This window comes from Camarhynchus parvulus, chromosome 8 (assembly GCF_901933205.1).
Source record: "Camarhynchus parvulus chromosome 8, STF_HiC, whole genome shotgun sequence".
NCBI lineage: Eukaryota > Metazoa > Chordata > Aves > Passeriformes > Thraupidae > Camarhynchus > Camarhynchus parvulus.
This window is the reverse complement of record NC_044578.1, coordinates 8,366,916-8,391,339: the sequence shown is the minus strand read 5'-3', so window position 1 is coordinate 8,391,339 and position 24,424 is coordinate 8,366,916. Positions and strand designations below refer to the sequence as shown.

The 24,424-nt window shown below is 51.4% G+C and overlaps 2 protein-coding genes across 2 annotated transcripts; one reads left to right on the top strand and one right to left on the bottom strand.

Annotated features, from left to right (window-relative positions):
• The first annotated feature begins 2,888 nt into the window (after positions 1 to 2,888).
• On the top strand, positions 2,889 to 9,229 carry LOC115906305 (cytochrome P450 4A6-like). Its single transcript, XM_030953417.1, has 12 exons — positions 2,889 to 3,191; positions 3,994 to 4,135; positions 4,823 to 4,867; positions 4,952 to 5,079; positions 5,497 to 5,621; positions 5,716 to 5,867; positions 6,072 to 6,178; positions 6,344 to 6,534; positions 6,830 to 6,963; positions 7,374 to 7,438; positions 8,110 to 8,192; positions 9,061 to 9,229. Exons 1-12 carry the CDS (start codon positions 3,006 to 3,008, stop codon positions 9,227 to 9,229), a joined length of 1,527 nt encoding a protein of 508 aa, XP_030809277.1. The 5' UTR covers positions 2,889 to 3,005.
• Positions 9,230 to 16,145: 6,916 nt separating this feature from the next.
• PDZK1IP1 (PDZK1 interacting protein 1) lies at positions 16,146 to 22,663 on the bottom strand. The gene is given in 5 exon segments (XM_030953926.1): positions 16,146 to 16,218; positions 16,745 to 16,843; positions 18,707 to 18,743; positions 18,746 to 18,814; positions 22,597 to 22,663. Coding segments are annotated over 5 exon segments (345 nt in total).
• Positions 22,664 to 24,424: the final 1,761 nt, after the last annotated feature.

Below are 24,424 nucleotides of genomic sequence, written 5' to 3'. Positions count from 1 at the left end.
CAGAAGGTCAAGCCAAGCTTCTGTTCCCCCTGGCAGCCTCCGCAGACCACTGTGGCTATCAGAAAACCCTGGTACCTGCTTTTTCATGCTGAGATCTTCTTCTGGAGTCCTCCATCACCAGGGCTGTAGATTCTCTGCTAAAAGATGGTTCTGGACTTGTCCCAGGGCCTTACAATGATCAAACCAATACTGCCCCTTTCCGCTTTTCTTCATTTGCAGCTCTGCAGCAACTTTGCCTTTTGAACTTTCATTGTTTCTTCCCCAGCAAAACCCCCTGAGTTTTCTTCCCCAGGCTGTGAGTGTTCATGGTTTCTCTTGCTGTGAAACCTCTGAAATACATGAGAAAGGTTTTTCTCTCCCCTCTACTGGTGGAATACAGAATGCAGAGGTTGGAGGCAGGATTAAACCCAGTTTTGCTATCACCAGAGATCAGATTCTTGCTCCAAATCCCCACAAATGGGTTTAGCCAGTTTGTCCCCTATGTTCCCTCCATATTAGCTCATCACTTGACATCTCATATGAACTTCAAGACAAACCATATCCTTTGTCTTCACCAGTAAAACTAAAAAAAATCTGAACCAGTAAACCAGAGTTTACTGGTTAATTTATAACTATAAGGAAGCCAGTTTGGTAAAAATTGACCCTGTTCATGGTCAAACTCGCTCTCCAGGGACTTTGTCAGCACTGAAAATTTCTGTGTTATTATAAAAGTTTCATGTGAAGCTGCACCAGAAGCTCCATCCATCAGCCTGGCCCCTCCACCTCTGAGTTTGGGGGTATTTATGTGTTATTTTGTTGGGGATTGCTGAAAGGTGCCAGCCAAATCAGTCTGGTAGTGATGTAGGTACCACAGGACATTCCAAACAGCTCCATTGGCACTGAACAAATGCTCAGCCATCACACCCCCCCTCTTTTCCTTGTGCAGAGCTTGTGAGGGACCCAAATACACAGCATCATAATATTTATGAATGTTCTGCAGGTCTTCACATGAGAGTTTGTCATGTCAAAGTGGGTCCCTTATGCTCTGGCTGTACCCAAAGCCCTCCCTAAGAGATGCCTAACCTGATTACAGCTTTCTGCCTCCTAAAGATCAACCTTTAACTCTGCCCTGAACTTTCACACAGACACAGATGGCCCGGTACAAAAAGATACACTAATTTTCATGAAGATGGCCAAGTGTGTGAAAAGGTAGCTCTGATCAGTGTAGTGCCTGCCAGGGATGTTCTCCAAGGCAATGACAATGAACCTCAGATAAACGCTGGTTTTGTCAGCAAAATGACCCTACAAGCAGAAAATGTGGGACATGGCTATTTTAGACTAAAACTAAAGGGAAGTGCCCAAACATCAGAAGTCCTCTGTCTCAGAGATGTGTTACACTGAAAGGAAGCACTCACAGAGTTCAGCAGCCCCTGTGCTGTAGCCTATCAGACTATGAACCTCCACAGCTGATAACCCATTTGATCCTCATAATATCCCAAGACACAAATGGGACATTATTTCAGCCCATCTGGGGATCCTGACTTTTACAATATGCATGGAAGGCACCCACACATGTCAGAGTTCCACCAACTCCACATTGCCATTCCAGGTTTCTGGGCTTATGGGATGGGAACCCAGGTAAGCAGCAGGATCTGCACAGGGATTGCAAGGAGGGTCTTACCTGGGCCCAACCAAGCGCCCATTGGAGAGGTAAATGCAGAGATGCTCTTTTGGAGAAGGTGAGATGCCATGTGGACAGAGGAAGGAGGGCTCACCAGGCCTGTAGAGAGAACATGGCCCTGCCATCACACCTCCCCATCATGTGCTCTCAACTTTCCTGCAACTCACTTCCCTGCTCTGCAGCTTTTCCTCTCTCATCTACTGACCATGGTGATTCCTCTGGACAGCAGTTTTGTCTCCTGGCTTGTCTGTGGAAGGAGCCCTTGGGAAGCAGGGCCACATCCCTTGTGTGCTGCTGGAGTGATGCCCACTGGCAGCACAGAGCTCAGCCAGAGCCCCAGCCTGCCTGCATCTCACCTTCTCCCTCCTCTGGCTTCATCCACCTGGGCATGGAGGGCTGTGGGTCTCTCAGGATCTTTGCTGGTCACCGTGACCCCAATAAATGTTCAAAGTCTCTTTTCCCAGCCCAAGTACTTGAAGAATGAGTTGGAGCTCTTCAGTTCTCGGTCTCAAGGTTGTTTATTGTATTTTATCTATAAAATTCTTTCTCCTGCCCTGCCGAGGTCTGTCCTGCAGGACAGTTCCAGGCACTCTGCCTGTCCCTGGGGCAGTGTAATGTCTTTATACTAAAAACTATGTATACAATGTTTACAATTATTTTCCAATACCCATCACCTATGTTAGACAGTGAGCTTCTACTCTAAACCAATCTGTAAGTGCCAACATCACAGCAGAAGATGGAGGCCAAGAAGAAGAAGGAGAAAGGCTGGACATGCCCAGATCCCTCCATCTTGCCCCCTGAATCCCCATTCTAAAAACCCCAAAATCTACTTTTTCACCCAGTGATAGCTTCACTATTATTCTACCTAAACTGTTGTGGCTTGCTGATCTTCATATAAGCTTGGTAATTTGCTCCATGGGCTATAATCAAACCCACAGGTGTTTTGGGCTCTGTGCCAGGGCTTCTGAATCCCCTGGCAGGGGTCCTGGCCATCCTGGACAGCCAGAGAGATGTCCTGGGTTCCCACATGGGTGGGTGTGACAGCCCTGCTGGCACTCCAGCAAAAGCAGGAAATGTTCAGAGGCTGGTTGTTCTCCAGGTTGCAGGGACAGGCTGCAGAAAGCAGGTCAAAGGGGGACTGGGTGCACAGGCTGCCGGCCCAGCTGACGCAATGTTTGCCCTGATGTTCCAGCAGCTATAAATTGCTGCCAGCTTCACTTCACCAGTCTCAGCTCCTGCACACGAGGAGGGAGAGGATTTTTACCTGCACTGAGTTCCCCACCTGGCTCGGGTGTGTGAGGAGCAGGTGAGAAACAGGGGGGAGAAGGCAGCGTCCCAGCCCAGCATGGCATCTCTGCTGGACAACATAACCAGACCTTTTGCTGCCATCCTGCAGCTGTCTGTGCTGCTTGGTGTAACCTGTGTGCTGCTGAAGGTGCTCCAGTTCTACTGGGAGAGGAAGAAGCTCATCAAAGCTCTGGAGGCATTCCCTGGGCCCCCAAAACACTGGCTCTACGGCCACAATCACCTGGTAAGGAGTAACTGGGCTCAGCCAGGGTGGGTTTGTCCCAGCTGTGCAAGGTGTCAGTCATGATGGGGAAGGGCTGGATGGGGTGTGCTTGTGCCCTGCTCCTGTCTCCTCCTACACGAGAGGACTTCTGCACAGGGAGTGCCAAGGCTTCAGCAGGGCAGGAGGAAAGGGTGCTGTAAATGTGGTGTGCATCATTTGGCAAAAAAGAATCATGCTTTTTTCAATCATGTCGTTAAACAAAGAGTCATGGGGCTTCCATAAAGTTATTTAAATATGAGCAATCATAATTATTATCTCTTTGCTACATTAAACCTTCTACCAAAAGGAGTGTCTTACCCTATAGCTGCTGAAGAAGACATGGCCACAAAGGCAGGGTGTTTTAATGCAGCCATTTTCATCAGGCTATAGTGCAGATGCTTTGCTTTTTCACACTGCATGCCCACCTTGCACTGCTGAAACTGGGGAACAGGGTTGTGACAGCCTTGGTCCTCCTGGCCTGTCCACCAGTCATCCTGGCATTGCCTGTGCCAGCCGCAGCTCCCAAGGGCAACACGGAGCTGCTCCAAGCCCAGGCCATCCTAAGGTGTCTCAGATACCACCAGCCCAGCAAGGGATTTGGTGGCTCAGGCAGCTTTGCCTCGGGTGCACAGTCCCTTTGCAATGTTCATCCTCTCCTCCACCTGCAGCATAAAAGTCCCTGTGTGGCAAGTCCGCCCACTCTTCCTTCATTTCCCAATAGACAATTCTGCTCTCCCTGGCTCTTTTTCTGCCTTTATTAATCCTTGATTAACTCTCATTGCAGTTAAAATCTGAAAATTTTTTACACCAAGTAGTGTCATGGGGAGAAGAATATCCCTATGCCTTTCCCAGGTGGTTTGGACCAATCCTGCCGTCTATAATCATTCACCATCCTGAATATGCCAAAACCATACTTGGCCGAGCAGGTGAGTCTCTGCCTCCAGTTCTGAGAAGTCTTTGACATTTTCCTACCAAGAAAATACTGGGAAACTTGCCTGGAGTTATCCCCTCTGCCAGCTTCCTTCACAGCTATTGCAATTCTTCTTTTGCTCCTCTTCACACACTCCCAGGTTTCATGGAGCAGTGTGTATTCCTGTGCACAACAGAGACCAGGTGCCTGTTCCTTCCAGTTTCCTGTCAATTCCCAGTTTGAGGGTCATCTCTCTTACTGCCTTCTATGGCTTCTAGCACCACAATATTTGTGCTTCCCAGTAAACCCAGTAAAAGGTGTGAGCTGCCATGGCAATGGCTCTCAGAAAGCATCTTAAGTCTTCTCCTCTTCTCCCTCCTGTGCATTATATCAGTGGTACATACTTGGCCTTTCCCAGTGACTCCCATCCATTGTTCTCAGTTTTGGAATTTGCCATGGCTGTTTCTTTTCCACACACATTTTCTCGTTCTAACTTTCCCTGATTTTTCAAGTCCACTGCAATCCTAATTGTAGATGATCACTTTTAAACTCTTACCTCTGGTGGTACAGTATTTAAATGAGATTATTTATATCATGTGATTTAAAGGGCAAAATCTAATGCAAATTTATCCTGAATTTTCTCTTTCGTTGCGTTGAATTCATCAGTTATTCATACATTTCTGACATTTATTCCATTTTACAGATCCCAAGGCTAGTGCAGTCTACAAACTCCTAGTTCCCTGGATTGGTAAGCCAAAAGCAGTAGTAAGGCTGTCAGAGCTGTGATCAAAGCCTGCAGGAGCTGACTGTGCCTTTGCTCTTTGTGCTTCAGGGAAGGGGCTGCTGATCTTGGAAGGAAGAAAATGGTTCCAGCACAGGAAGATGCTCACTCCAGCCTTTCACTACGATGTGCTGAAATCTTACGTGACCCTGATGTCAGACTCAGTCAAAGTGATGCTGGTAAGAATCCCCACTCCTGCTACTTTTACGTTTCAGCTGTGAAACAGTGAAAATAAAAAATGAGTAAGAGATGGCACTTAGAGAGTTTCTACTTTCACTGAATTTTTGGAGTAGTTTTGAAGTTCTAAAATTGCTCCCCTCACCTTCCTTTGGACATTCCACTTATTCTCTCTCTTTGTTTGCCAATAAAATCAACCACTGTAAGAATATCCTTTCATACCCTCATGTGTATCCTTTCATACCTGGGAATAGAAGTGCACAGAGAGTTAGATTAGGTTCACAGAATATATCATGAGTTAGGGCCTCTGCTTCCAGAAAAGAAAGCAATTAGCAGTGTGGATCTGGGAAGAGGGACAGGGAAATATGACCTGACCACAGAAGGTGGTCTGTCTCTCCTTACCTTGGCTCTTCCTCTAGGATAAATGGGACAAGAAGATCACAGAGAGGAGGTCAGTGGAGCTCTTTCAGGATGTCAGCTTGATGACACTAGACAGCATCATGAAATGTGCCTTCAGCTTTAATTCCAACTGTCAGACTCAGAGGTCGGTGCCTGAGGTTCCAGACCCTGGGAGAGTGAGTGCTCCTGTTTCACCACTCATTTTGCTAACACCAGCTTTGCCCTCGGCCTCCTTACAGCAACTCCCACTATTATATTAGAGCTGTTTTTGACCTGAGCTACCTCCTGAGTGATAGGATCCGGAATTTTCCCTTCAAGATTGTCTTCTACGACTTCACTCACAACGGCCGCACGTTTCAGGATGCCTGCAAGCTGGCCCATACCCACACAGGTATTCCTGCCCCTTTCTCCCAGCCCTGTCCCCCAGCTGAACCTCGCTGCCACTTGCCCCTGGAGTGTCTCAGAGTGGGGTTACAGCATGGAGTGGCCAGAGGGTTACACCTTAAACAGAGTCCAAGCTGATGGCTGAGCAGCCAAGCACATGAGGGTGCTCTGGAGGGACAGGATGCACAGAACTGATCTCTCCTCTGTGCAGATCAGGTAATAAAAGAAAGAAAGATGTTGCTCTCCAATGAGAAGGAGCTTGAAAAGATCCAGAAGAAGAAGCAGCTGGATTTTCTGGACATTCTTCTTTGTAGCAAGGTAAGTGTTTGAGATGATTGCACCAAATACCAAAGAACAGAACTGTGTGGCACTGAGGGTGCATCAGCACAAGAAGGGGAACACAAGAGACACCAAATCATACAAGTCCTTTGGGTATTAAAATAAAACACCTGTGTGCTTGGGAATGACGTGCTCTCCTCTTAGGATGAGAATGGAGCTGCACTGTCTGATGAGGACCTGCGTGCTGAGGTGGACACCTTCATGTTTGAGGGCCATGATACCGTGGCCAGTGGGCTCTCCTGGCTCTTCTACTGCATGTCACTGCACCCTGAGCACCAGCAGCGCTGCAGGGAGGAGATCCAGGGCATCCTGGGGGACAGAGACACCATTGAGTGGTGAGCAAGGATTTCTTACTCCTTTAGCTTGAACTCCTTTAATTTACCCTTGAAGGCCTTTGAATAGTTCCTCCCAATATTCTTCTCCCTAAACTGGAGGGAGAAGGATTTGATGGGCGGATTGTTCAGTGGTTGAGGGATTGTTTGGAATGTGGCATCCAGTGGGTGGTGGCCAATTGTCCAGATCAGTGACGAGTGGTTTCCCTCGGGGGTCTGTACTGGGACAGACCAGTAACACCTTTGTCAATGGCGTAGACAGAGGGATTGAGTGCATCCTTAGCAAGTTTGCTTTCAGGGAGGATCTTGGGAAGATGACCTACACCACGATGTGCATCAAAGAGAGCTTGCGCCTCTTCCCACCCGTTGCTGGTGTGTCCCGAGAGCTCTCCAAACCCGTGACATTCCCTGATGGACGCAGCTTGCCAGCAGGTCTGTTGAGTTTGTCCATCCTTCATGCTGCTGTCTGTGACAAGGGGGGCTTCCTTGCTTTGTGTGGAGGGGCTGGAGGGTCTTCCAGACTCCCTTCTCTCTCCTGGAGCTGTATGGAGCTACCACAGCTTGCTGCCACAGTGAGCCTGGAAAGAGTGGCCAGACAGAGTTCAAGGATGTGCTCCAGAGCTCAGAGGGGATTGTGGAGTGTTGTTCCTGGCCAAATGAAAGTGACAGACTGATAGAAAAAAAGAGACCCAGTTCTGAAGTCTTTGTTTTTGGCAGGAGATCCCCGCCAGATCTCCTGCAACGGCCCCTGCAGAGCACAGGGAGGGAGAGCATCCCAAAACCACCTCTCCTGCATTTTCACTCTGAGCTGTCGTGAGCTTTTCCTCACTTTTCTTTTACAGGCTGCCAGGTTGGATTGAGCATATTTGCTATTCACAGGAACCGGGATGTGTGGGAGGACCCTGAGGTATTTCACCTTGCTAACAAGAAGGGAGGATGGTCTTTGAGCCCAGACACCCATTCCCCTTGAAGAAGGCAGCCTGTGCCTGCCTGCTATGGCTTTTTTCCCCCTCTTGTCATTCCAACATCTAAATACAAAGTTCAGTTGAGTTACCAAACACCCCAAAGGCTTTGAACGTGACAAAGGGCTAGGAAAGGGTGTTCAATAGTCACTCTTTGTGCATGGTGACACAGAGATGCTCTGGCTGCTTCCAGCTGCCCTGCACACACTTAGATTGATATGAGTCCCAAGCCCCACAAAAGAGTGTGCGATTTGAAGATGATATTTTAGAGGCTTCAAGAAATCACTGGAAAGTTTGAAGAAGGCTGCATAGCTGCCTTTCTCCAGGCTGTCTGGAGAGCAAGGATCAGACATCTTTGGAATGGAGGGATCCTGGCTTGATCCTTGCTGCTGTGGATGAGAAAATCCCTGCAGGCATCTTGGGCATTGTAGTGGGTGACCTGGGCATGTCCAAGGGGAAGATCCACTCAGTGGCTTTGCAGAGAGATCACTGTCATCTGCAGCTCCCCCAGGAAGAGCAGAGGCCACATCCAGCCCTAACCTGGGCACCAGGGAAGGACCTGGTGCTTCTCAGATCACACCAAATGCTGACCAGATGGTCCTTGTTGCTCCCACAGGTTTATGATCCCCTGAGGTTTTCTCCAGAGAAGTCAGCGCAGAGGCACTCCCATGCTTTCCTGCCTTTCTCTGCTGGATCCAGGTGGGAGATCCTTCATCCCTCTCCTTCCTCTCAGGCTGCCTTGCATGTGAGACCTAACTCAGATGTGAGCTCCTAAGGCCAATCCTCCCTCAGTCTCCACAAGCCAGGCTGGCTTGGCCAACTCAAGCAGGCTTTCCATAACAGCATCTCCTGTAATAGGATTTCCACGCTCCATCAGCTCTGTGGTCACTGTAGGATTTCACACATTTTTTCCCGTGGCTTTGTGGAGATGTTTGCATTTTCTATTGCCTGCATTGGGAACACAACCCCCTTGTTTGGGGGTGAGTCCCAGGGTGCCTCAAAGCCAAGGGGGCCAAGTCTCCATGGGTCCCATGCTGTATCAACAGACAGATGTAGGATACTGAGGTGTCAGTACCTTGCAAGAGGATCACCTCACAGAGCCAGAAATAACCTTTTGGAGGTGTCTGGGCTTTTAGCTGGCTCCTGGCTGCACTTCCTAGTGAAGTGAGCCCCTGTTCTCTAAATCTCATATCTTTCGTCAATGTTTAATAATAAAATAAATAATAAAATAAATTATAAAATAAATAAATGATTACATTTATTTAATAATAAAACAAATTTGTTTTAAAATAAAATAAATATTTAATAATAAAATAAATAATAAAATCAATAAATAAAATTAAATAAATAGATAATAAAATTAAATAAATAAATATTTATTTTAATAATAAAATAAATTAAATAAATAATAAAATAAATAAAATAAATGCATCAGGGGCTTACTAGATAAGCTGTAGTGTTATCCTCACAGGAGCTGGAGGTGCCCCAGCTCTTACATGGGGTGAGTCCAGCTCGGGGGTGGCTGGGGACAAAGGCAGCAAGCAGAGCATGTGTCCCCTCCCTGCAGGAACTGCATTGGGCAGCAGTTTGCCATGAATGAGCTGAAGGTGGCCCTGGCATTGACCCTGCAGCGCTTCGAGCTCTACCCTGACCCATCCAAGATTCCCATAATGAGACCACAGATCGTCCTCAGGTCCAGCAGTGGGATACACCTGCATTTGAAGAAGATTTTCTGATCCCACAGGATACCATGGCAGCGAGGAAAGAGCTCTCCCAAGGGACACTCTCCACCCACAGGTTTGAGAGGGGATCACCAAACAGACCCACATGGACCTCTCCCATATTAACCCCTGTCCTACTGTTGTCCAGAGGGGCTTGCTGAGCCCACAGAGCAACTTCAGTTCCCCTCCTTGCCAGGGGAGCAGCACTGCTAAGGGGGTTCCACAGCATTGCTGCGGCTCATCCTTCACCTCCAGGGCATCCTCCATGTCCTGCTCATCTCCTCATCCCCAAACTGCCCTCATACTCTCCCTGACAGGACTGCTGTCCCCTGCCTGTAGACTTGCCCCATTGTCAGCTCCCCAGTGGGCTTAGCAGTGAGCAACACCCAGCCTGGTTTGCAGGGATGCCTAAAGCCTGGGCACAGCCCCAGCACAGCCCCTGCCCTGCCTCCAGCCTGGGTGTGCCAGGCCAGGAGGGCCCTCCCTGCATCCCCTCCCAACAATTCCTGCTCGGGGGCTGGCACTGAGCCCACCATTATGGAGGTGAATGCTCGTGGTTCTTTTCTACCCCAGCTCTGAACTTCCTTGAGCTGAGGGCGCTCAGGAGCCAGCGCAGAAAATGCCACCAGCTAACCTGAGGAAGCACTTGGCACGCTGGAAACAGCATGTGACCAGCATTGTTCTCCTCTCTGAAATGCAAAATAAAGCCTTGTGGGGATGAGCTCCAAGTGTGACTTTGGCTTCCTTTGCATTTGGGGGCCCAGCAGGGGCACCAGAGGAGTCCCAGCAGGCCAGAGGCAAGGCTGTGCAGTGCTCTTAGTGTTTTCTCAAGGCACAAGCACAGTTTCTATGCACCCTGTTGAGCCTGTTTCCACAGATCCCACACCATCCATCACCTCACCTGTGACTCCAGGCGTTTCCAATAAGGAAACAACTGAAATGATCTGTGCTCAAACAAAGCAAAACAGAAATACCACAAAACTGCTGGCGGTAAGAACAAAGTCGGCTTGCAAAATAAAACAAGAAGAGATGTGAGTCTTCCTCAAAGCCTGTCCTGCAGAGGCTGAGAACTGGCTGCTCAGTTCCAGGGGGGCCTGCCCAAGAGGTGCAGGTGAGCACTGGAACTGGGCTTGTGGTGGGGGTACAGCGCCAGTCCAGGCGGGCCATCAGGATGAGCTGCAGGCCCAGGGTGTGCAATGGATCAGTAGGTGGCAGTGGGACACTCAGAAAAATCCTCCCTGGTCCCCTTTAAAGGCCCCGGGCCTGGCAGGCGGCACAGCCAGGCCCAGCAAGGCCGAGGATGTGTCCTGTCCCTGGGGACATCCCTGTCCCCACCCTCAGCAAAGCAGCTACTCTGTCAGAGTCCCCCGTGTGTCTGGGCATTACCCGAAGCCCAGGGGATGTTTGTCACAGCGAGGGCCTGGGCACTCAGTGGGCAGCAGGGGACACTGAGGCACCAAGGCCTGCATGTGTGCCATGCCACGGTGACAGACAAGGCTGTGCAGCTTTCACCCCCTGCACTGGCATCACCAACACATCCAAACCATGTCTGTCTGCCTGTCTGTCTGCCTGAGCAGCTCTCTGCTGATGGCCAGATCAGGACAGACAAACCTGGGCATCTGGCTGAACTCCTGCAGCCCTCCCGCTCCCCATCTCTGCTGCCTGCTGCATCCTCAGTTTGAGAAACAAAATTCTCCTCGGGCTGGATCCACACCTTTGTTTTGGCTATGTGGCCACCAAAAGGGACAGGGAGGCTGAGACTAACCAGCAAGGTGCAGCCTGTGTTTATTTTGCAAGGCAGCTGAGGACCAAGCTCCTCTTCTCCCAGCCCTCCCCTTCCCACCCACACGTGCAGGTTGTGCAGATGCCAGTGCCACCACCCTGGCACTGCTGGTGGGCTCAGGTCTGAAAGGTGAGACTCCTGCTGTCCTCCTCCCCAGCTCCAGCACAGCCAGGCCTTCTGAGGGCAGTGGTTTAAAACCACCTTTTTGTTACTGAAAAATCCTATTTATCAGGCATTTCAGCCACCCATCTGGGAAGATGCAAACCACCTTGAAGCTCTGCTCACCTACTGTCCAGCAGGAGGTCCAAGAGAGGAGTTTTGGGTGCCCTTGGCCACAAAAACCCATCCCAGTCTCCTTGGTGGTGGGTTCCAAAGAAACCTGGTGACACTTAGAGGTGTCACTACAGCATCTTCTGGTTTGGGAATGGGGGGTAGGACTCCCAGCTGCTGCCCACTCCATTAACTGTACAGTGCCCTGTGTTTTGGGGCCATCACCCTATTCACTGCCATGACCAAAGCTGCCCATTTGGTTTCCAAGTGTCCTTCTTATTGGTAGATTATGAATGGCCAACCCCAACCACTTCCAGCAGAGACTTTCTCCAGGGAAACTGCTCTTGGTAATCTGCTTGGGAGAGAGAGGAGAAACTGCTGACATTTTTGATGCAAAAAATGGATTGTTATTCCAGGCAGCTATGACAGTAATTGAGGTAAACAGACCCAAGCACTTTAAAATCTCTTCCTGTTACCAGATTTGCACTTTGAAGGGCCAAAGCTTTTGAGGGAAGGTCTCACAGCACCAATGCACCGTGAAGCCCTAATGCAGCAGGAGAAAACTCTCCCAGTTTTCAGCTTAGCCAGGTCAAACTGAGCAACACAAACATCCCCCCACCTTCAAACGGTGGCAGTTTCTGGACAGCAGCTTGTACAAGATAACCTCCTCTGCCAAGCCAGCTCCAAACGGCTGGGAGAGCAGCAGAGGAGCTGTGTGAGGAGCGGGGCAGCAGGCAGTGACACAGATCTAATCGCCCATTTGCCCCAATATCTCCCTGGCAGGCAGTGACATTTCTGCGCTGTCTCAGCTCGCTCCTCCGTCACCATGGCTACAGCAGCCGCCAATCCAGGGCGAGCCCTTCCCGAGTACCACAAACCCCTGGGAGATGCTGCGAGAGCCAGCCCCTTTGGCACGGAGACACCTCGGGGACCCCGGGACAATCCACAGCACCAAAAATTTCCCTTTTCCTTTTTTCCCTTCTCCTTTTCATTTTCTCTTTTTCGTTTCCTTTTTTTTTTTTTTTTTCTTTTTGAAGCACAAACAATGGAGCTAAAAGGTTGGGTATCAGGCTGATAATCATGAATGACGTGTCGTTATTACACACCACACATCCATTATCTCCCACTCCAGCCATGTCACAGGCGGCTGGAGGAGGGCAGATAACGGGGTGCCTTCATGCAGATGGCTTATTATCAGGATGTTCCAGGAGGGGCTTTAAGACAGTTAGTGATGCTGTTTGCCAGTTAAAGATTAGAGACCCCAGAGAATAATTAACAATCCCAAAACCCAGTTTTTCTGCTGGATTCTTCAGCTTTCTCCCCCCTCCCCCATTCTCTTTAATCTATTCACTCTAGCAGGTGTAATAAAGTGATAAGGACAGGCTCCGGGGATGTTTGTTTGGCTACTACGGTGTATAAACCAACAATGGATGGCATTTTTCTTCTGGCTTTCAGTGGCTTGAATCGAGACCAAAAACTTTGCAGCCCCCTTGCCCACCCACAGCCACCCCTCCACGCTGTGCTCCTGGATTCCACCTGGGTGGCTGGACTTCTTCCCCATCCAAAGGACCACGAGGGTGGGACAGGCTCCTTTTTTCCTCTGGAGATCCACATCATACCTCCTGGGTGTCAAGGTGCCCAGCTCCAGGATATAAACCCCAGGTTTGCTCAGGTGCAGGGATAGAGCTGCTTGCAGCAGCAGTTTACCTGAATACAGCAAATCTGTAATTAAACCACCTTGGGATAATTTATGTTGTAGGTGTCCACCTGCCCAAACTGCTCCAGTTACAGCTGAAACATCCCAAACCTTCATAGCTAAAGACCCTCAGGAGAGATTGGGGAAGCATCAGAGTAAAGGTGGCTTTCAACAAGATATCTCTGTATCTGGGGCTCCAAGAGATGGGTTGCACCCTCCTAGGTCGCAAAGAAAAGTCATGATACACCTTGTAACGAAGTGGGGATGCAAAAATCCCCCACCCTGAATATCTTCTGCTCCTGTCTGCAGCAGAACACAACCCTGGGCATCTTCCTGAAGCCCAAGGCTTCAGAGATAATGGCATTATAGAATGGGGGGGTAGGATGGAGAACTCGTGGTGTCCTTACCCTTCACTGGTGGGCATGGGGAGGCTTCTGAAGGCCACCTTCATCCCCCTGTGCTGTGTGGAGAGAGGTGTTGGAGGGGATTTGGCCCTCAGGCAAGTTGGCTTAGGGCCCTTCAGAGAGGTCTGTGAGGCTGTGGGAGGTACCCCTCACCCAGGGGTCTCAGGTAGAGCCCAGACTCTGGAGGACGTTCCCCTGCTCATGGGGGCTGTGTGGAAGGCACGAGCACTGGAACGCCAGAAGTTGTCTTCCCAATCACGCTCATCCTGCCAGGGAGGGATGAGACAGCATTGTGCCTTAAAGAGCATCCCGACCCTATCAGCAAGAGATGAGATATCCTAATTATGGCAGTACAGACGAGGATCTGGGCTGTATCAGCCAGCACAGAAAGGTAAACAAGAAATATAACAATGGACCCTTAACACTCATTAGCTGTGTCAGATAATACCTCACTTTTCTCCCTTTGGGGCTTAAAATCTAATTAAGATTTTCCAACAATAAATTTCATTTATGCTCGCTCCCTTTTGTTCTTTTTAGGATCACACTGAGAAGTGTCTGCAACTGCACAGCTCGAGGGAAGGCAGCTTCAATCATCCTCGGCTTGTGCTTCACACAGACAAGGGGAACTGAGGCAGGACAGCACCCTGGGTAGTGCAGAGGTGAGATCCTGCTAGGACATAGCACTGGCCCCTGCACAAGGCACTTTCCCCAGGGAAGTGAACTCCAAAGCGGCAATGGTTGTGATAAGACCAAGTAGGGAAGCTCCTGGGCAAGCCCAGCAGTGAAGCCTTGTCCTTGCTCAGACTCACAGCCATGGCAGGGGTCCATGGGGAAAGCGACACTGAGACTGAGACCCTCTGAGCACACCTGCACTCCAAGCCCTCATCCAGGCATTGCAGGGAGGGCAGCTCGGGCATCTGTCACACATTCACTGTGTACACAGGGCAGGGAATGAACTCCTGTTGTTACTCATTATAAGGATGACATTGTTAACTTCTTTTGCAACTGAGAGGTAAAAAATTAATGGGTTCCCTTCCTCTTGCCACACCCCCAGCCCCAGTGCTGACAGGGCAGGAGCAGGCAATGACTAATCCTTAAACCCTGCTGAGTGCAGCAGTACCACTGAACCTTGGGGAGCTTGGTTTGCTCCAAACCCACGTGATGTTTGGCACCTGGGAGAAGAAAGTCAGGGGGCAGCATCCATCAGGGGCACAGCTGGGGTGCTCCAGGACCCAGCCTGGGGCTGGCCCAGCCTTCAGCTACCCAAGGGAGGGTGGAAGATGGCAACAGCTCTGATGTGATGTTGGAGATGCCACCATCCTGCCTTCATATCTGAGGGCTTGACCCCTCTAACCCTTCTGCCTTGTTTTCTTCTACTCCCATCCAATTTCTCAATGGGAGCTGTGATTTCTCAATGCCAAGGCTTTGAGGGCATTTTCAAAATACTCACCTACCTCAGGATCTGGGGAAAATGCCTTTTGAGGTGGGGCTGTTACTGGAAGACACCTGCCTAAATTTTTGTGTCTCCACTTGCTAGGGACATCAGCAGCTTCATCTGTGGGAAGTGCACAGCAAAGCCCTAGAAACACCTCACTCCCAGGGGCTGCCAAAATGCCCTCTTATAAACCTCCCACCCCAGGGAGTGGGGTGCTGCTCCAGCTGGGCTGCCCTTGATTGCAGAGTCTTTCTTCACTGGTCAGGGAGAGGACCCTTCATGCCACTGGAGTAACTCATGCTCCAGGAATGGCCAAAGCATCAGAGGTGTCTCATTTCAATCTTCAAATGCCACAGCTTAGAAACACTTGTTGCTCCCATGGTGGCCCTGGCACTGTCCCCACCACAGCAAAAGGCAGACCCTGGTTAATGAGCAGCCTGGCAGGAGCAGGTTGCACCATGGCCAGCTGCCCCAGGATAGCCAGCTCTGGCCAGAGTGGCCCCAAGCCACTTCCTGGCAGCATTGATCAATGACTGCCATGCTTCCAGCCTGGAAATGGCTCCCAGTTGGCTGTGGGGCTGCACACTGGGGTCAGTGGGATTCAGGGAGTGCTGCCTTTCACCCATTAAGCAGCATTGAGAAGTGCTGGATTGTTTCTGTGGCTCAGTAACCCCACCTGGCAAACAGAGGGGAATGATGCTCTCACTTCCCTGTAAATCCCTTTGAGGCTATGGGGCAGTCCAAATGCTGAGCATTCCCTGATGTCCTTCATTCTCCCAACTGCCTGAAGGCTGGGAGAGCTGTGAGATGCCAGAAAGTCCTTTGGCTGATTAGCAGAACGACCCTCTTTGCTGTCATAGGCAACAATTCTCTTTATTGCTCACCGGTAAGATATGTACAGAGGGGGAGGTTTGTTCTGACACTAAAATGCATGGTGTAGGCCATAAAAAGGAGGGTGAACAGGGAAGAAAAGAGCAGGTTTTCCATCAGCAGCTCCCTGGAGGGAGCTGGGGATGTCCCAGGCCCCCAGCAGGATCCCCTCTGTGTCTTGAACAGGTCAACACCCTCCTGGGACTTGGGACAACCAGGCGGGGTGACCACCAGGCAGGAGAGGTGGCACCTCCAGACCCCTCCTGGGGACCAATGCTCGTGTGCACAGCAGCCCCAGAGGGATAAGAGCATGTCCCACGGGTGGAAAAGGAGAAGATCAGGAGGTGGTGGTGCCGTGGAGAGGCCAGGGCCCCTCAGTCCCGGGGGTGCCAGTGCAGAGGGTCTCTGTGGAAATGCCCATCACAGCAGCGGGAAGTGGATCGAGGGCAGAGCAGGGTGGTGGGTGGGTGCTGCTACATGGCCGTGGTGATCACCTTCTCCTCAGGCTCCACGGTGTTCTCATAGGCATGCTGGTTCTCTTTGGACCTGCACCAAGAGGGACAAGTGCAATGCTGAGCTCAGCCCCAAGACCAGCATCCCCAAAGCCACCAGTGGTGTCCTGACCCTGTTGGTGCCGGCTGTGCTCAGAGTGAGGGGAGAGATGGGGACCACAGGAGGGGTCACCCTGAAAGGACCAGAGCCAAGTGTGGGGTGGGAATTGCTCTAATCGTTAGTGAGGGCTGTTTTGGCTGTCACCATCCATGTGGTGACTGGTGGTCACTTTTGGTGGCTTCCTGTGTTGGAAAGCTGTGACATAGCACAAGAAAAATGTGGCGTAGCAGGTTGTGAGGTGGAGGATGGATTGTGGGGCTCAGCTGCGAGGATAGGGAAAGATGAGGGAGAGGGGATTACTCCCTCACTGCCTTGGGCTTAGCCCCCGGAAAGGTTAAAAGCCCCCAAAATAGGTGCATGGGACGTGGGTGAGAACACAGCTCTGCATGTCTGAGCTGTCCCCAGGGGAACAGAGCAGAGCCTGGGAGCCATGGGTGAGAAGTCTGAGCAGGTCCTTCACCTGAAGTCAGCTGCAGCTGATATGTATCTGCCTTCATGGCCGTTGGACGTGACAGCATCTGGCTTGTCCTCCACACTCACCACGTTCTCAGCACTTTCCCTGCAGGGAGAGAAGAGAAGAATTTGCAGGAGCAGCAAAGGAGCCGTGCAGGGGAGCAGCCCCTTACTGGTGATGACACCACAGAGACAATAAACGACCTGGATGGGATTCTGTCCTCGCACACCCTGCTCAGCCTCCTTCCCAGCAGGACAAGGACATGGAGAAACACCCTCCCTGCAGGTTGGCAGAGGCTGTGCCAAGTGCCAACCCCTGTCTCCACAGCAGTGACTCCCAGCACCCTGCTGGCAGTCAGCAGGACTCATTGTCAATACGTGGGATTGTTTCCTGCTGCTAACTGGTTTTTCCAGTCTACTTCTGTGTAATCTGTTACAAAACAGTCCCCTGTGGATCCCGATGGACACAGAGAGAGCAGTCAGGGCTCCGCTGGTGCCTCAACCCTGGCACAGGAGGGCTGTCCTTGTGCACATCCATGTGAGAAAAGCTGAGCTGCTCTCTCTCAACAGTGAGCCTGGAGAAGGAGAAGGAGCCACTGGGCAGGGTGGGGTGTTTGGAGGCTCTGGAGTGAGCCTGTAGCCTGAGCAGCACTGGGGATTTAGCAGCAGAGGGTGGGTGCAGGTCCACCCTGCATGCACAGCCCTGCCTCCTCCAGCACTTGCCCAAGGGTAATTTCAGAGGTTTTTCCAAGGAACAGCCTGGCACAAACAGGCAGTGGCTCGAGCTGATAGCTGCTGTCACAGTGACAGCACAGAGCTGGCAGGGCTCCAGGCTGCTGAGCCTTGCTGCTGCTCTTCTGAAGAAAGGCCAGATTAATTAAAACAAGGCACCTTCCCTTCTCAAGCCCTCCTCAGCATCCTCTGCCTCCAGGCTGGGAAAAGGCAGCCAGGCACGGGCAGCAGTGGGAAACACCATCCCTGCCTGCCACTCCATGGGCTGGGGATTCCTTCAGTGTGAGGACAAAGGTTCCTTTTAGGAAACAAAGACCATAGTGGCAAATCAGACCATATAAATATATATACACACATGTTGTATGATGAATTGTCACAGAATGCATCCCAAAGGGATCTGCTTAAAATGCCTCTGGGGCTAAAGCTGACCTGCTGATGCTCAGAGTGTGAGCCAGCTGCCCACCTCCCCAGCCTGGAGAGGCTGCAGGGACGTACAGGTGCAAGGAGACTCCAGCCTAAAGCAACCCCACCAGTGCAGAGGAACTGGGAAACAGATGTGGGGTGCTTTTGGTCTTCATCCCCTGTTGGCTTTGGGCTCAGGTTCAAGATCAGGTTACTGCAACTTAGCTAGCTGGCCTTGCTCAGCTGAGCAGGAGCAGCAGCCTGTGACTCTGCTTGGCCAAGGCAAGAGTTAACCCATCCCACAGAGCCTTTTTCAGATTAATAAGGACACCACATTTGCCTGTGCCATGGGCTCCAGGTGGAGGGTACTGCCAGTGCCACTACCTCCCTTTTCCCCCGGCTCCTCTCAGTGTGTTCTCACAACTTGGCTCTGTCTGATTGCAAAAAAAAGCTGGTTCAGGCTTGTTATCCCATGGATATAAGGCACATGGGAGCTGCACCCCCAAAAGCCACAGAAAACCAGGCTGGGCCAGGTCCCTGAACACGTTCCCATGTGATCCAGCCATGATGCTGTGGCTTTGCTATTCCCAGCCCAGTGCTTTCTTTCCTCATGGCAGCATTTGTATGGTGCAAGCTCCCACCTGGCAATCAGTAACAGGGATCAGAGACCAGGACAGGGACACAAGGACAGGGAGATGAGGACAGGGAGTCTTTGCTCTCCCAGCCCATCTCCCAGCACAGCAAGCGCGGTGTTCCCAATGCTGGCACACGCACAGAGGCTGCTGGAAGTGACACGTGCAGCTCAGCCCAGCTCAGAACCACCTCCCACACTTACACTTTGTCCTTACACCAGAACCTGTTGACCACAAAGCGATGGCCACCAGGACTAGGAACACAACCACTGCGATGACACCCTGCGACCACGGCTGGAGGCTGCCCCGGGCTGCAGGGAGAGAACAGGACATGGTTAGAATTTCATCCTCAGCCCTCATCTGCCCAGCTCCTCCCATCCAGCTTCAGCAAGCTCCAGATGAGAGCTTGATCCTGCAAATCCGAGCAGAGCGTTGGTGTGGGTTCAGGCAGGCTCACCTGGGTGATAGCAATGAAATAAAGTACAATTAACAGAGTTTTCACTGGTGTTTGCATGTGGAGTGTGGTGCCTGGCAGCTCTGGGGCCCCATATCCACAGACATCCACATACAAATACATAAACATGCACCTTGGGGGGCTAAACATGCACATTTGACCCTGTGATGGGGCAGAAAAGACCGGGGGGACACCGAGGAAGGGAGTGAAGGAGAATGTTTGCCAAAGGAAGGAAGGCAGAGGGGTTTCAACAAACTGCTTATTCTCTGTCCCTAGATGCCACAGACACCATTCCTGGGATATTTTCCAAATACTGACCTGTAAAATAAGGATTCTGTAACAGGGTGAGTGTAAGATTTGGTTGCCACTCCCACAGCAAAAAGTTGTCGTTGTGGATTTTGGTAAAATGCACCAGCCAACAAGTTTCCAGAGCAGCAAATGATTTATGGCAGAAATTGAAGGCTGAGGCATTCAGAGGAATAACCTCAGCACAAAGAACAGGAGGGGCTGGTGGGGGCCCAAGCAGCATTGGGGTGGAGAGTGGGGGTCTGGGAGCTGGCTGGGATAGCCCCATTTCCCCCAGGGATGGAACAGACTGACAGGTTCATTTTTCTCTATCCAGACCTAAGCAGGAATCCAGCCATGAGTGGGAAGCCAGTGACACACATTCCTGGATGTGGGCAGGATGCAAGGGCAGGCAGTGAGAGGAGTAAACCTTGTCCCAGCCCTTGCTGGGATGGCTGCTCCTTGCCTCCCACTGGATTTTGGACAAATTCAAAGTTGTCAAACCCATCCTTAAGTGCCATCATATCAGCATTAAAGGACACCTTGTCCACACAGCCTTTGAGATTTAATTACTATTTACTCAGACCCGGCTTTTCCTGACCTGCTGATCAAAACACCAAGCCCTGCGCATACCCTGGTCCCTCTGCAGGGGCAGCTGGGGCAGGTGCAGGGTGACACCTGCCAGCCCCAGCAGCAGCCTCAGGACACTCAGAGCCAGCCAGGGACACCTGCAAGGCTGAGCTGCCCCAGGACGAGCAGTGGATATTTCAGTCTCCCTCAGGAACTCGACACTGAACACTTCGTCTGTCTCACAGGCGACAACCCTCTGCTATAAACAGAAAATAATCTTTACTAGCAGTAGTAAGAGTAGGCTGTGTGCTCCACACGTGCCAACTCCTAACCTACAGGCAACTTCACACTGGCTCTGCTGCTAACAGCTCTCCTCTCCTCCCTCTGATTTTGGGGAGGGAGGCTGTCCTTTGGTAGCATCCCCAGCTCCTGGAGTCTTTACTGCAAGAGACGTATAAATAAAAAATAATAAATAAAACCACAGCAAACCTCAATCCCCAGAACACAGCTCTTTTGTCCTCTTGGAAGTGCAATCAGCCTGGCCAGCTGACTGACCAGCAGTGCCAGTCTGGAAAGCAGTGGCACTGCTGGGCAAGGGGCTGTGAGAACAGCCCTGAGTAGCATCTCTCAGCCCCCTCTCCCCACAGAGACATTTGTCGTGTTTCTGCAAGGTCCCAGGGCAGAAACTCAAGCAGAAGGAGCTCAGACGGAAATTCCCTCACCATTGGATCAGCAGGCTGCCAGGGGTGGTGACATTGGGGAAGAGCAGGGCTCAGTCCCCCCCTGCCCTACCTGGTGGTCAAGGATGCTGCTGCCCTGCTGCCCACCAGTCACCCCTGTGAGTGCAGCCCCAAACACACCTATTGCCTCCTGGCTGAATTTTGGCTCTCTCTGCATCCTCCTCACTCTGCCCTTGGCTGCTGGCCACATTTATTTATTAGTTGTGGTTTATTTTTCCTGTCAGACCCAAGGTTTCCAGCCCAAGCCTGGTGGGGGTGGGGGAATGGTGAGGTCCAGCCCTTTGTGAGGCTCCTGCTGGGGTTAAGGGAGTTCAAGGGCAACCAGGGAATGAAGTCAGTAAAGACTTAAACTGCCAAATTTGTATCTCGTGATCTTCCAGGAAAGGAGGGGGGAAGAAAAGTGGTAGCAGACCTCCTTGGAGCAAGCATGCTCAGGAGGTACTGGATGCTTTTGCCAGTGAAATCTCACTCCTGTGGCTGCTCCCACCAGATTCCAGAGCATCCAAAGCCAAAAGGGAAAACACCAAACCAAAATCAAGGGTTTCTGGCTTTGAGAGGTCCTGTAGGGCCTGGCTGCAGGGGGAGATAAGGATAGTAGGGGAATGGCAAATGCCTCTGCATTGGGCTGAAACACCCGCTGGGAAACTTGCACGGGCATAAGAAAGGAGGAATGGGGATCAGGCAGGAGCAAGAGCTTGATAGGATCTATTCAGGGAGTAAAAGTTTGGGTCCCAACCCTCCCTCGGGGGCACTGCCTGGCTGCAGTCCCACCAGCAGCACACCTTGCTGCCCTGCCAGGAGGGACGGCAGAAAGGATGAGTCTCACCTGTGGAAACAGGGCTGTGTTCCTGGAAAAATGCTTCACCAGGGATGCCCCTCCTGGGTCAGCCTGTCCCTCGGGCTCTGCCACCTCCTCTCTGTGTTTCCCCGTGGTCATGATGGGGTTTTCCCCCACAAACAAGATCTCTGAAGCCAAGCTAAGCAGTGTGGAATGTGCAGCCCTGGCAGATGTGTCCCCTCACATCTGCAGCTACAAACCAGACCAAGGGAAGTGCCGGTGCCAAAATAAACCTGTGCACTTGTTGCAATTCCGCTTCCATACTCAACAGCTAATTTGAAAACACAGACCTGCTTTTTAATGCATCTTCTCTGAGTGTTTGGAAAGCTTTGGCTGCCCTGTCTTTTCTGCTGTCTAAGGAAGATGTGCCAAGCTCTGAATCCTCATTAAAGGATTTTTTTTTTTTTTTTTACTCTTTCCAAGCAAAACTTTCAACCCTGCTGACAATGGACACTCCAGACAGTTAAATCCTCAGCAAGCTGGTAAACAAACACAGGAAGAGCGGTCAGGGCTGGGGCATCAGGAGAAGAAATGGGGAGGGAATTTTCCGGGACTTTGGCAGCACCAGATGAGTTTTAATTACTCCTCATTATTTCTAGCACTGGAGAAGCCCTTAGTGATTTTCCTAAAAATAATACCCTAACACAGGAAGTTTCTCTGTTAAGTCTCTGGGAAAAGAAGAGGAGGTCAATTTGCTGAGGAAAATATTTGCTCCCTCTCCTCAGCAATGATCAAAATTACAGATTAACAGGAGGATCAGAGAGCTCAGGGAGCAACCCAGAGCAACACTTGCTCAAGGATAAGAGTGAGAAAAAAAGAAAGAAAGAAAAAAAAAAGCCTTAAGAAAACAGATTGCTCATCTCAGTGCACAGTCCTGCCAGAGGTAAAGCAGAGCAGTTTATCTCTGTGCAAGCACCTCAGATAAACCTCAGGCGGTGGTTCTGCAAAACAGGTAGAAAGTCTCTATATCCCGGCTCCAGCAAAACCTCATGGACACCCACCCATCCAGAGCTAAGCTCAGGAGTGGGGATGAATTTTCCCTCCCCAAGACGCAGGGATGAATTTTCCCTCCCAAGACGCAGGGATGAATTTTCCCTCCCCAAGACGCTCTGGCACTGTTATCCCTTGTCCCCCACCAGCAGCTCCCACCTGCCAGGGGCTCGCTGCCTTTCCCTGCCTCTGTTTCCCGGGATGTCAGGCCCTTACCTTGCTGGCAGGAGGCAGCTGGCAGCTGCAGGAGCAGCCCCAGGAGCAGCAGGCAGCGGGTGGGCATGGCGGCAGCGGGGCCGGGCAGGCAGGGAGAGCAGGGCACGGAGAGCCGGGCAGGGAGAGGAGGGCAGGAGAGCCGGGCACGGAGATCCGGCGGGAAGGCGGGGACAGCGGAGGCAGAGCGGAGAGCCAGGGAAAGCACGGGAGAGCAGGGCACGGAGAGCCGGGAAGGCAGAGCCGGGCACGGAGAGCAGGGCACGGAGAGCAGGGCACGGAGAGCAGGGCACGGAGAGCCGGGCACAGAGAGCAGGGCACGGAGAGCCGGAAGGCAGAGCCGGGCACGGAGAGCCGGGCACGGAGAGCAGGGCACGGAGAGCCGGGCGCGGAGAGCAGGGCACGGCGCCCTGCCGCAGGAATGAGCGCTTGGTCAATTATCAAACGCCCCAGGGAGGAAGGCCGATGCTCTCACCTGGTTATTCAAATCCTGCTGCGGGAAGGAGGTGCCTCTTCGCCCCGTCCCGCCGAAGCCGGAGGGGAATTCGGGGCGCGGTGACTTGAACCTGACAGTCCCCTTAGGTAGGGCGTGGGAGGCAACTCAGGCACAAAACATTTGCATCGGCCCAAGAGGGAAAAAACGAGACCAAGATGGGTAAACCTCTACCGAAGTGAAGAGGAGAGCAGTGTCCCGCAGGTCCCCTCCCCACAGGAGGAGAACGGGGCAATGCCCCTGCAATAACAGCCCAGCAATGCCCCAGCTCTGACATTCCTTCCCACCCTGTGGGACCCCCACTCACTTCCCTGCTTTTTCTTTTCAACAAGTGTCACTAATAACCCAGAAAAGCACATTTGTTGTGTATCCAATTAATAGACCAGACTCAGTGCTGGGCGCTGCCTCTCACCTCCCACACCTTGTTTAATGGTGACACTATTAAACAGAGAAGACCCAGCTTTCATTTTATTGAGTCATCAGGGCTGTCCCCAAAATTTCTTCAGTACCAGAAGAGGTAGAAACAGCCAAAGAGCTGCAGCAGGCCTCAAGGCTTGCCCTTCATAAAAGCTGCACAAATGCTGCAGGACAGAGAAAGTTGCAGGTCCCGAGTTAAGCAGTTTTCCAGTCCATGTCAGGTTTGGATGACTGGCAAACCAACCCCACAGGAAGAAAAAAATATATTTGGCTTCACAGCTGAGAAACTTCAGTTTCTCCTGAAGGACATTATAAAGTTTTGAGCCAGGGGTTCCATTGTCACTCTTCTTGTGAGGTGTCACAGCATCTTTGAAACCCCACAGCAGCATCTGAGTCCCAGGCCTCTGGGTCTGGGGATTTCCACTCCAGGGACCCTGCCTGGGTGCTCCAAATAACACTTTATCCCCATGGGACCCATGTTCAGGAATGTGCAGCACCCTCAGGAATGCTCAGCCACTGGAGAAGGACTGCCCTCCTTCACCTCAACCCTTTACCCTGTATTTACAATGATATCATTTATCCTGAAGAAAAACCAGGTCTGACTTTGAGCTGTACAAGATTGAAGGCCAGTTCCCAGCTCTTCCCCAAATTCCTTTCCATGGCCAGGCCCCCAGCTGCAGTGTGGGATAACCCCACTGCCAACCCCACTAATTTTTGCTTGCGAAATCCGTGGGGCAGGGACTTTCCTATGCACCCAGCAAGGAAGTGTCACAACAAGGGCCCACAATTAGGCCCTGTAAAACAATCTAATCATGTTACAGAGGAAAAGGAATGGCTCGTGCATGAGTAAAAATGAGAGTGAACTTTGGGTTCCCCAAGACTCGGGGAAACCCGGTGGGAAAGCGTGCAGATCTCTCCATC